Below are 12,173 nucleotides of genomic sequence, written 5' to 3' on the forward strand. Positions count from 1 at the left end.
AAGCAAACTATTTTTTGTTACATACAAATACCGTTTTTTTGGTCTTAAAACTTTTTTGAAAATGATGAAAAATGTAGAAGTAACTTTAAAATTATCGTTACCAACTTGTAGAGCATTAAAAAACGCTTCGATTGACCTATTTTTGTAAAAAAAAAGCGTCTTGGTTTAAGACGTTTACGTGGTCACATTTTAGACGTTTATAAGCGTCTTATTTGCCTTTTAAAATGCATGTATTTGGCGGTTATGTTTTTCATTTAAGACGCTCAAATAAGACGCTTATCTACATAAGACGATTATAAACGTCTAAACGTCTTATTTTTAGACGCCATTTTTTGCAGTATTTTAAAAACCAAAAATTGTGGGAAATGACATTTTCTCAACTTTTTTGTTTAACTATTAAACTGTTATAACATATCTTGTAGGGTATTTAAAAAGACATTTATTGACCCAAAATTAAATCACTTTTACTATATTTATAAAAAGTTATTCATATATTTCTATTATTATTATCTCTATGAGAAAGCAAAGTGTTCATGAAATGAGCACCAAAATTTTGAAAAAAATATACAACTTGACAGCGGTTTTTTAAATTACTGTACGATGTTTTTTAAAAAAGTTATCGTTATATGTAGAATTAGAAAAAAATATTAAAAATGTTTTTTAAACAATTTTCATTGAATATTTTGGATATAATGAAGATTTGAAAATCCATAATTTTTAATTAGGGTAATGTCACCGCCTAAGCTTTTTTCTTAAAAATTCTTTATGAAAGCAAATTAATAGGAGGTTTCTATTCCAAGATTTAGTTTAGATCCCTAGATAAGTGTTTATACCATAATAGCTTTGATTTTTTTTATTTGGAAAAAACAATTTACTTTTCAAAAAAGCTAATTTTTCGTCAATTTATATTCATAAAAAGAGTAAACTGTCATTAAAAATATAAAAAACAGGCAGTCCACTCATGGTTATAAACAGTGGTTCACTCATGATGACATGCAACTTTTTATGGCAGCCACCCCAATTTTTTTTTAGTCAAAATTATCACTTAACTAAACTAATATAATCAATTTCAATGTTCAAAGTAGTAGGAAAAAAATAAATTACCTTTAAAATTTAAATTTTACACTACTTTTACACTTCCGAATCACTTTACTCATTGTAAGAGCGACTTCTTTTTTGGTCGAGATTTTAACTCAATTAATAGTATTCTAGAGTATTTTACATATCCATTTAGAAGTTTAGTCTCTACGTTGGTTTAAATTTCAAAAAATCCAATTTTTAAGAAAAATTCAAATATTTCAAAGAGTACGAAATTAATTAATTCCTTTACGTCTGTAAATGGAAAAATGGTTCATATAACATAATTAATAATATATGCCCTGAAACTGTATCTCCTTTGCTAACTTTCTAGCAAAATTTTTTTTTTAATTTGCTAAAGAAAGTAAACTTACCTCAAATTAATTTTTACAACTATTTTATTAATAATGAATATTTTATTTACAGATTATTTTTCGAGTTTTAAAAAAACTAAAATTATTAGAAACATTTAATTGCTCATTTTGTCTATAGATTAATAATTATGGGTTTAACATTTGAAGACAAATTAATTGTCCAAGGGACAGGTGATTTTTCTTTAGAAAAAAGCATGCTGCATGATATTCACATACATGAATTTAATAACATTGTAATGTTAAACTCAAATTATTCAATGCAATCACCACTATTATTACAAATACCATCAAATATTAGGAAGATACCACTGGGTACTAATTATGTTCAAATTCTATTTTCATGTGAAAAAAATAAAAAAGACAAAGGCCATTGGATATGTATATATTATAATTCAAATGTTGTTCATGTTTATAATAGTGCAAATAGTGGCGAATTACATCCTGATCATCAAATATACCTTCAAAATTTATTTTCAGACCATACTAATTTAAAAATTGTATTTGAAAAAGTTCAATATCAAACGAACAATTTCGATTGTGGAGTATTTGCTATTGCTTTTGTTACAGCAATTATTAATAACATATGTCCATGTTCTTTAACATTTTCAATTCCTGATATGAGAAAGCATTTATTGTACATATTTGAAACGAATACATTACAAATGTTTCCAGTATTATCTACCTTAAACACGCATAATATTATTTCTGTATCTCAACCATTAGAAAATCATCAAATTATGAAATATGATTACTTTAAAATTTCAAATTTTAATACGTGTCACATTGTTAAGAACAATTATAACATTAAAATTAACTTGGCAAAAATTGATAATATAAAAAGTAATTTAAAAAATCTAATAAAAGTAAATGGTGAAAAACCAGAATGTCAAAATTTGGAATTGAAAAATAAAGAAACGAGTCAAAACTATTATAAAATAGATAAGGTTAAGAATGAACAGAAAAAGCAATTAAAGAATAAAGAAAAGTGTCAAAAATATCGAGAATGTAGGAAAGATGACAAAATTCTACAGTTAAATAATAAAAATAAATGTAAAGAATATCGTGAAATTATGAAAAGTAATGAAGAATTAAAATTGAAAAATAAAAACAAATGTCAGAAATATAGAGATGTAAAGATGCAAATTAACAAAGAAAATGAACATTTTAAGAATGTTAATAAATGCAAAAGTTATCGTGAAATTCAAAATGAAATTAATCAAAAAGAAATTAAATCAAAAAATAAATCAAAATGTAAAAACTATAGGATAATTCAAAATGAAATTAATAGTGAAGAAATGCAATTAAAAAATAAAAACAAATGTAAAAAAAATCGCGAAAATAAAAGTGAAGAAATGAAACTAAAAAATATAGAAAAGTGCAAGAAATATCGAGAAAATCTTAAAAAAAGAAAAATTCAAACTAATGATAATAGTAATGATATAGAAAATGTAGACTTAAAAAAGTTAAAATATAAAAATGGAAACTTTTGTGATAATAATAAAATAAAAGTAAAAGATGACATTGAAAATTTGAAATATATTGCAATGTTAAAAGATGAAGTTTCTATTCAAGAAAATTTTTTAGGTGAAATGAATATTATTTGTGAATTTTGTAATGCTAAACATTTTATGTTGGAAATGCCAAAAGATAAAAAGTTTAGTACATGTTGTCATAAAGGTAAAATTAGCTTGGCAGAAGATCCATTATATCCTACAGAATTAAAAGAATTGCTTTGTGGTGATTCAAATGAAAGCATACACTACAGAAAAAATATAAGACACTATAATAATGCGGTAGCTTTTGCAAGTTTCGTTGCCACATATGTTCCATTACAGAATAAAGGACCTCAAGTATTTAAAATTTGTGGTCAAATTTACCATAGCGCTTACTCACTACATCCTACAAATAATGAAAGAAGAAAATATGGTCAACTATATATAATTGACAATGAATTAGCAACAGAATTTCGTAAAACAGATAATAATGAATGCAGAATTGATATATTACGTTTTCTGGAAAATGTATTCAGAAAATGTAGTCCATATGCTAAATCATATAAGATGATGTACGAAGTAGAAAAAGAAGAACATAAATTATGTCAAGATAATAATACTTTTCCACGTGAAATAAAAATGATTTTAAAAAGGAATTATAATTTTGATAAAAATAGATATAATCTGCCAACAGCAAATGAAGTAGCAGTTGTTTTTGTAGATGAAGATGGTGAACCTCCAATTGAACGTGATTTTTGTATATATTCTAAATTTGATAAACCAATTAGCATTCCTTCTATAAGTAGACATGTAGATCCAATGACATATCCGCTAATGTATCCTTCAGGTGGTAACGGTTGGATGCCAAATTTAGTCTCAAATGACAAAAAAAACAATATTACAGCATTGCAGTTTTATTCATACAAATTTAGTGTTAGAGATGATTTTAACGTCATTCTGAATTCGGGAAAATTGACCCAACAGTATGTGGTTGATGCTTTTGTAAAAATTGAAAGTGGACGATTATATTATATAAGGCAACAACAACATGTTTTAAGAACGGAACTATATTCAGGATTAATGGACTACCTGCATAAAAAAAAAGAACAAAAAGAAAATATACAAATTGGAAAAATGTTTATTTTGCCGTCTTCTTTTACTGGCAGTCCTAGAGCGTTACAACAAAATTTTAGCGATGCAATTTGTTTAGTTCAAAAATTTGGTAAACCTGATTTATTTATAACTATGACGTGCAATCCAAAATGGAAAGAAATTATTAATAATATTAAAGAAAATGAAGATGTTTTAAGTCGGCCAGATATAGTTAGTAGAATATTTAATTTAAAAGTAAAAGAATTAATGAATGAAGTTATTAAAAAAAAAGTTTTTGGAATGTGCATTGCTTACACATATGTTATTGAATTTCAAAAGAGAGGTCTACCACATATGCATTTATTATTGTATTTACATAAAAATGACAAGATTCAGACAACAGATGATGTTGATAAATTAATTATGGCAGAAATACCCGATGAAAAAACTAATACACGTTTATTTAATATAGTTAAACAATTTATGATACATGGACCTTGTGGTAAGCAAAATATGAATTCACCTTGTATGAACACAAATACTAAAAAGTGTTCAAAAAATTTTCCAAAGCAATTCACTAATGAAACGGAATTTAATAATACAGGTTATCCCATGTATAGACGAAGAAATGATGGTAAATCTATAATATATTCAAAAACAAGAATTGCTGATAATAGATTTGTAGTGCCCTACAATCCTTATTTGCTTTTAAAATTAAATGCTCATATTAACGTGGAACCTATATTTTCATCATTACATTCAGTTAAATATTTATTTAAATATTGTTATAAAGGACATGACTGTGCTCTTATCGAAATGAAAAGTATCCCTAATACAACAGTTATTGAAAATGAGGAAAGCAAAGGGTCAAATAATATTAATGAAGAAAGTATTGTATATGATGAAATAAAACAATATATAAATACAAGATATGTATGTCCTCCGGAAGCAATGTATAGGATATTTGAGTTTCCACTTCATGATTTGTCACATACAATATATAGATTAGCTATTCATAATGAAAACGAACAGAACGTATATTTTAAAGAAGGTCAAGAAGAACAATTTTTAAATAAGAAAGTCCATACTACACTTACTGCATGGTTTGAATTAAATAAAATTGATGTAGAAGCGAGGAGTTTGCTATATCTTGATATCCCTCAGCACTATGTTTTTAATAAAAGTACAAAAAAATGGACTAAACGAAAAATTTCAAGGAAACCTATCATAAGTAGAATTTATTTAGTTAGTCCACGTCAACGTGAAAAATTCCATCTTCGATTACTGCTATTGCATGTGAAAGGTCCTACATCATTTTCGGATATACGAACAGTTAATAATGTTGTTTTTCCGACATTTTTTGAAGCCGCTAAAGAAAGGCAATTAATATCAACTGACGATGAATGCAATAAATGTCTTAATGAAGCTTGCAAAATACAATTACCGAAAGCAATTTGTGAACTTTTTGCTTACATATGTATATATCATAATCCAATTAATGCTAGAGAATTGTATGAAAAGTATAAAATGCATTTTTATTTTCCTAGAATGCAACAAGATGAAGGAGAGTTGTGGGCATTACAAACAATTAATAATATTTTAATAATGAATTCCTTTTCGTTACACGATTTTAATTTGCCAACAATAAAAAATATGTCCGACTTTCAAATACTTAACAGTCACTTTAATTTTCAACTTACAAACGACAGTGATAATGAAAGACTTTTTAACTCTTTAACTGAAAGTCAAAAATATATATTTGATTCTGTGATAAATGCAGTTAATAATGAAAATATAGAAAACAGAAATTTTTTCATTGATGGTCCTGGAGGTTGTGGGAAAAGCTATTTACTCAATGTATTAATTGGATATTTCAATATGAATAAAATTCCTGTTTTAGCTGTGGCATGGACAGGAATAGCAGCAAATTTATTAATTAATGGTAAAACTGTACACACAGTATTCAAGTTACCGTTAACAATAAACGAACAAACAACATGCAATATACGATCAAACACAATTGAAGGTAATAAAATTAAAAATTGTAAAGTTATAATTTGGGATGAGATAACAATGACTTCCAAATATGCATTTGAAGCTGTAGATAGGTTATTAAAAGACTTATGTGACAAAAATAAAAGTTTCGGCAACAAAATTATAATTACTTCAGGTGATTTCAGACAAACATTGCCAATTGTTAGACATGGAAACAGAACACTAATTGTAAATAACTGTGTTAAGAGAAGCAATTTATGGTCAAATTTTCAATGTTTTACGTTAAGTGAAAATATAAGACTATGTAATGATGATAAAGATTTCAACTTATGGCTCTTAGAGGTTGGAAATGGAAAATCTAATAACTTCTTTGAAGAAGAAAATCAAGCAAAATTATTGCCTAGTGAAATAATATGCAATAGTGACATAGTAACAGAAATTTATGGTAATGAAATCAATCCAAATGAACTTGATATACACGAAAAGGTCATATTAGCGCCGCGGAATAATGATGTATTTGAATTAAACAATGAAATTCTTGAAAGAATTAATGGTGAAAGTAGGGAATATTTAAGTATAGATTTCTGTGAGGAAGATGAAGAAGATAATACATTAAGTACACTAGTACCAACCGAAGTTTTAAATACACTAACTCCAAATGGACTACCACCTCATAAATTAAATTTAAAGATAGGAGCAATAGTAATACTATTAAGAAATGTTAATTTAGAAAAAGGACTTTGTAATGGAACAAGATTAAGAATCATAAAATTAGAAAACTATACCATTTATGCCGAAATACTTACCGGAAATTATAAAAATGAAATTGTTATATTGCCGCGAATAACATTGTCTCCTTCGAATGAAGAAATACCCTTTAAAATGTCGAGAAAACAATTCCCCATAAGACTAGGATTTGCTTTGACGATAAACAAATCTCAAGGCCAATCATTTAAAAAAGTAGGATTATACTTACCATCACATGTATTTAGTCATGGACAATTTTATGTTGGTGTGTCGAGAGTAAAATCTAAAAATAATCTAAAAGTACTATTAACAGCAAATTCACGTATTACTGATGATAATAATAATAAAGAATACTATGTTAAAAACATTGTTTATACTGAAGTTTTAGATTAATATTGCACCCATGAACAACATTTTGAGGTTTAATAATTATATACAATAAAAAACAGCAATGATCTTGAAATGAGCAAGGTTAACTATGTATTAAAAAAAATGAATGACTGCGCTGAAGAAAATCGGCTGCGTCTTTTAAGGAATACTAAATTAATGACAAAAAATAATAAAAACAATTGAAGAGCAAAAATGAAAGACAGCGCTGAACAATATCGGCTGCGTCTTTTAAGGAATACTAAATTAATGACAAAAAATAATAAAAACAATTAAAGAGCAAAAATGAAAGACAGCGCTGAACAATATCGGCTGCGTCTTTTAAGGAAGACTAAATTAATAACCAATAATGATAAAACCTATCAAAGTACAATATTAAAAGACAGCGCTGAATAATATCGGCTGCGTCTTTTAAGGAAGGCTGAATTAATAACCAATAATGATAAAACCTATCAAAGTACAATATTAAAAGACAGCGCTGAACAATATCGGCTGCGTCTTTAAATGACAACAAAATAATAATTATAAGAAATAATAAAAACCATTGAAGAGCAATAATTAAATAATGCATTTATATAAGATAATCCAAAATATCTTATGTAGTAATCCTACAGGTAATAGTGTATATTGGGTTTTTACATATATCTTAATAATTAAATCAACTACTTTACAGGGATGCCAGCAGGCGGAGGATTTTCGATCCCACCACGCGACCACTTCTACCCCCACTATACCTACCGGCGGAGGAAACGGAGAATACACGGCAATGATAGCCTTTTTCTGTTTTCTGTTATAAAGGTGAATACTAACCTAAACTGGGCGTAAGAGGCGCGAAATTCAAACGCATATTTAAAATCATTTAGGTAATTATTACTCTATTATTTATTATTATCTATTATTTTTAACAATTAATTGTGCGAACCTTAATACAATTATTTAATATTCTTTTTAATAATCACACTCTCTGTAAAAAGTCGTGCTTAATTTTATTAGTTTTTTATTGTTTTATAATTAAATATATAATTTTATTATTTAATAAATTTAAAATTTATTATTAAATTATTAATATACATGCATGTTAATTAAAAACTAAAAATTTTTTGTATTTTATAGACAGTAATTTAAATTATTTTAATATTTGTTTGTTTTTTAGATACTTTTTTTAAAAGTCGTTTTTTATTACAATTTTTATAAATATTTATACTGTTCTCTAAATTTGAATTAGTTAAAAATAATTAATTTTATAGTAAAAAATCAGTCACTGATTCAAATTTATTATGTAAATAAGTTTAAAAAAATTATCGAATTAATAGAAATTTTGTGAAATTCAACTGAAAATAATTAAATTTGTTTAAGAATTTCATTAAAAACTTTTTAACATAACGAATTTTCAAAGTATTTTAATTTAATAATTGAGAAATAATTAAATTGTATAAAAAGTCATATGCTAATGTATTGATGTTTCTTAGTGCGAAGATTAATAATTAAAATTTTTATTAGTTAATTTAAAAAAGATACACACTTAAAATATTTTAATAGAATTAAATTTTCGCAAAATTTTATTGAAAATCCTAAAAAAATAAGATTTTTGAAATTTTTCAATTCTATTGAAAATAATTAAATTATTTTAAAGAATTTTATTTAAATTTCTCGAAAATAATCGAGGAAAGTTTGTCATTGTAATTATAATTTTACTTTCAAAATATAAAGTCTCTCTTAAAGTTTTAAATCAATTTTTTGCTTCTAAAAGTTATATTAATATATTATTATTCAAGAATTATAATTATAAAGCTTCTCTTGAATTTTTATAGTTTTAAATTTCTGAATGTTAATATAATTGACATTTATTTATTTATTTCTTGAGCAAATTAAATTTTTATTTATTATTAAATTATTAATATACATGCATGTTAATTAAAAACTAAAAATTTTTTGTATTTTATAGACAGTAATTTAAATTATTTTAATATTTGTTTGTTTTTTAGATACTTTTTTTAAAAGTCGTTTTTTATTACAATTTTTATAAATATTTATACTGTTCTCTAAATTTGAATTAGTTAAAAATAATTAATTTTATAGTAAAAAATCAGTCACTGATTCAAATTTATTATGTAAATAAGTTTAAAAAAATTATCGAATTAATAGAAATTTTGTGAAATTCAACTGAAAATAATTAAATTTGTTTAAGAATTTCATTAAAAACTTTTTAACATAACGAATTTTCAAAGTATTTTAATTTAATAATTGAGAAATAATTAAATTGTATAAAAAGTCATATGCTAATGTATTGATGTTTCTTAGTGCGAAGATTAATAATTAAAATTTTTATTAGTTAATTTAAAAAAGATACACACTTAAAATATTTTAATAGAATTAAATTTTCGCAAAATTTTATTGAAAATCCTAAAAAAATAAGATTTTTGAAATTTTTCAATTCTATTGAAAATAATTAAATTATTTTAAAGAATTTTATTTAAATTTCTCGAAAATAATCGAGGAAAGTTTGTCATTGTAATTATAATTTTACTTTCAAAATATAAAGTCTCTCTTAAAGTTTTAAATCAATTTTTTGCTTCTAAAAGTTATATTAATATATTATTATTCAAGAATTATAATTATAAAGCTTCTCTTGAATTTTTATAGTTTTAAATTTCTGAATGTTAATATAATTGACATTTATTTATTTATTTCTTGAGCAAATTAAATTTTTATTAGTATTATCAAGTACATAATTAATTATTACTGCGTATTATTTTTAAAAATTTTAATAAAATTCTTCGCAAGAATTCAATTATTTTCATAAATAATAACATTCTTTGAAAGGATTCAATTACTTTTATATATTATAGTAAAATTCTTTGCAGAAATTTATTTAATATCAATACATTTTAATAAAATTGAATTAATCAAATTTTTAATTATAATTATGAACAGATAAGATTATTTTAACAAATTGAAAATATTCTTTGTTTAATTCAATTATTTTCCAAACTTTTTAATAAAAATTATTAAAAAAAATTATTTTCAAAAAATTTAAAGCAACTCGTCAAAAGAATTTTATTGTTCATAATAACTCTAATAAAAAATTTTGAAGCCATTTGTAGATTTATTAAAGTTCAAAATGAAATAAATTTAGAATTAATGGAAAAAAAACCAGAAAATAACCGAGAATTTTGTTGAACAAAAATAGTAGACACCCTGATTAATAATTATTGCATTAATAATAAAAGAATAAATCACATTTATTTTAATTGTAATAACTAAATTTTTTGAAAGATCAGAATTAGCTAATTTTATAGAATTATAAATAAGAAACTAAAAAAACTAATAAAATTAAGAACGACTTTTTACAGAGAGTGTGATTATTAAAAAGAATATTAAATAATTGTATTCAGGTTCGCACAATTAATTGTTAAAAATAATGAACGTAATCTAAAAATGCCAATAAAAACTGTAACAGAATTTAATATGTTTATAATCTTAGGTTTATTTAAGTAAAAAAATTATTTTTATAATATTGCAGAATTTTTTATTCTGGAAAATTTATTGAGATAAATTAGTGTTTTCAAAGAATGCAAATTATACAATTTTATCATTGTGAGAATTAAATTATTATATTTTCAATAATATTAAATATTATTTTTTAATATTTTAATATTAAATAATCTAAAAAATTATAATAGTTAAATAAAGAAAGTAAATTAATAGAGAAATAGTTGTAATAATTAAAATATGTAATACTGGTGATTAATATGAATTTAAATAATTATTATAATATGTTTGAGAATAATTTGCTACCGTTGTTAATAAAAGTGATAATAAAATATTAATTTCATTAAATTTTATAGATTTAATTTATCACTATTAAATAATAGAGTAATAATTACCTAAATGATTTTAAATATGCGTTTGAATTTCGCGCCTCTTACGCCCAGTTTAGGTTAGTATTCACCTTTATAACAGAAAACAGAAAAAGGCTATCATTGCCGTGTATTCTCCGTTTCCTCCGCCGGTAGGTATAGTGGGGGTAGAAGTGGTCGCGTGGTGGGATCGAAAATCCTCCGCCTGCTGGCATCCCTGCTACTTTAACATGTTTTTAAATATATTTTGTTATATATTTCAGATGATGGAATTATGTATAACACATCTGTGCAAGCTTAACAGCGACGTGTCAGTGTTACTACTAAACATTTGCAGATGCAACAGAATAGTATTATATATGTATATAACTAAATTAAATCAGGCTTTATGTAACATTTTTTAGTTTATTTAATATTTTTTGTATATACAATTTTTTAGTATTAAATATAACTGTTATTTTTTTTGTATTAACTTCGATTGATATTATAATTTATTTTTTCTTTGTGAACAAGAAAACCCATGTATATTCTTTTTTCAGTATGTAGTAAAATATAATAAATTCTGAAAAGAGAACTGGATCCAGTTCTAAAACGTCAAATTAAGAAATTTTTAATTGACATGTCCTTTTGGAGATCGTGAGTAAATTATCACGTACTTCTTCGAGGGATAAAATTGGTTAAACCTATTTTCTCTCATATTTTATAGAAAAATATTAAATACGTATTGTTTTAATATTCAATTAATAACACTACTGGCCATGCGTAATAATGATAGAACACTACTGCGCATGCGTAATATTAATAGAACACTACTGCGCATGCGTAACATTGGCAGAACACTACTGCGCATGCTTAATATTGGCAGAACACTACTGCGCATGCTTAATATTGGCAGAACACTACTGCGCATGCGTAACATTGACAGAACACTACTGCACATGCGTAACATTGACAGAACACTACTGCGCATGCGTAATATTGGCAGAACACTACTGCGCATGCGTAACATTAACAGAACACTACTGCGCATGCGTAACATTGATAGAACACTACTGCGCATGCCTGACATTGATAGAACATTACTGCGCATGCGTAACATTGACAGAACACTACTGCGCATGCGTAATATTGATAGAACACTACTGCGC

At 24.7% G+C, this 12,173-nt stretch overlaps 1 protein-coding gene across 1 annotated transcript in view; it reads left to right on the forward strand.

Moving 5' to 3' along the window:
* LOC122502793 (runt-related transcription factor 1-like) overlaps positions 1-11,818 on the forward strand; it is a 56,517-nt gene extending 44,699 nt beyond the window's left edge. The window contains exon 5 of the mRNA XM_043613032.1: positions 11,289-11,818. Coding sequence (XP_043468967.1) covers positions 11,289-11,326 — 38 coding nt within the window. The 3' untranslated portion in view covers positions 11,327-11,818. The remainder of the gene's footprint in view (positions 1-11,288) is intronic.
* The last annotated feature ends 355 nt before the right edge of the window (positions 11,819-12,173 follow it).

This window comes from Leptopilina heterotoma, unplaced genomic scaffold (assembly GCF_015476425.1).
Source record: "Leptopilina heterotoma isolate Lh14 unplaced genomic scaffold, ASM1547642v1 Lhet_238, whole genome shotgun sequence".
NCBI classification, from domain to species: Eukaryota; Metazoa; Arthropoda; class Insecta; order Hymenoptera; family Figitidae; genus Leptopilina; species Leptopilina heterotoma.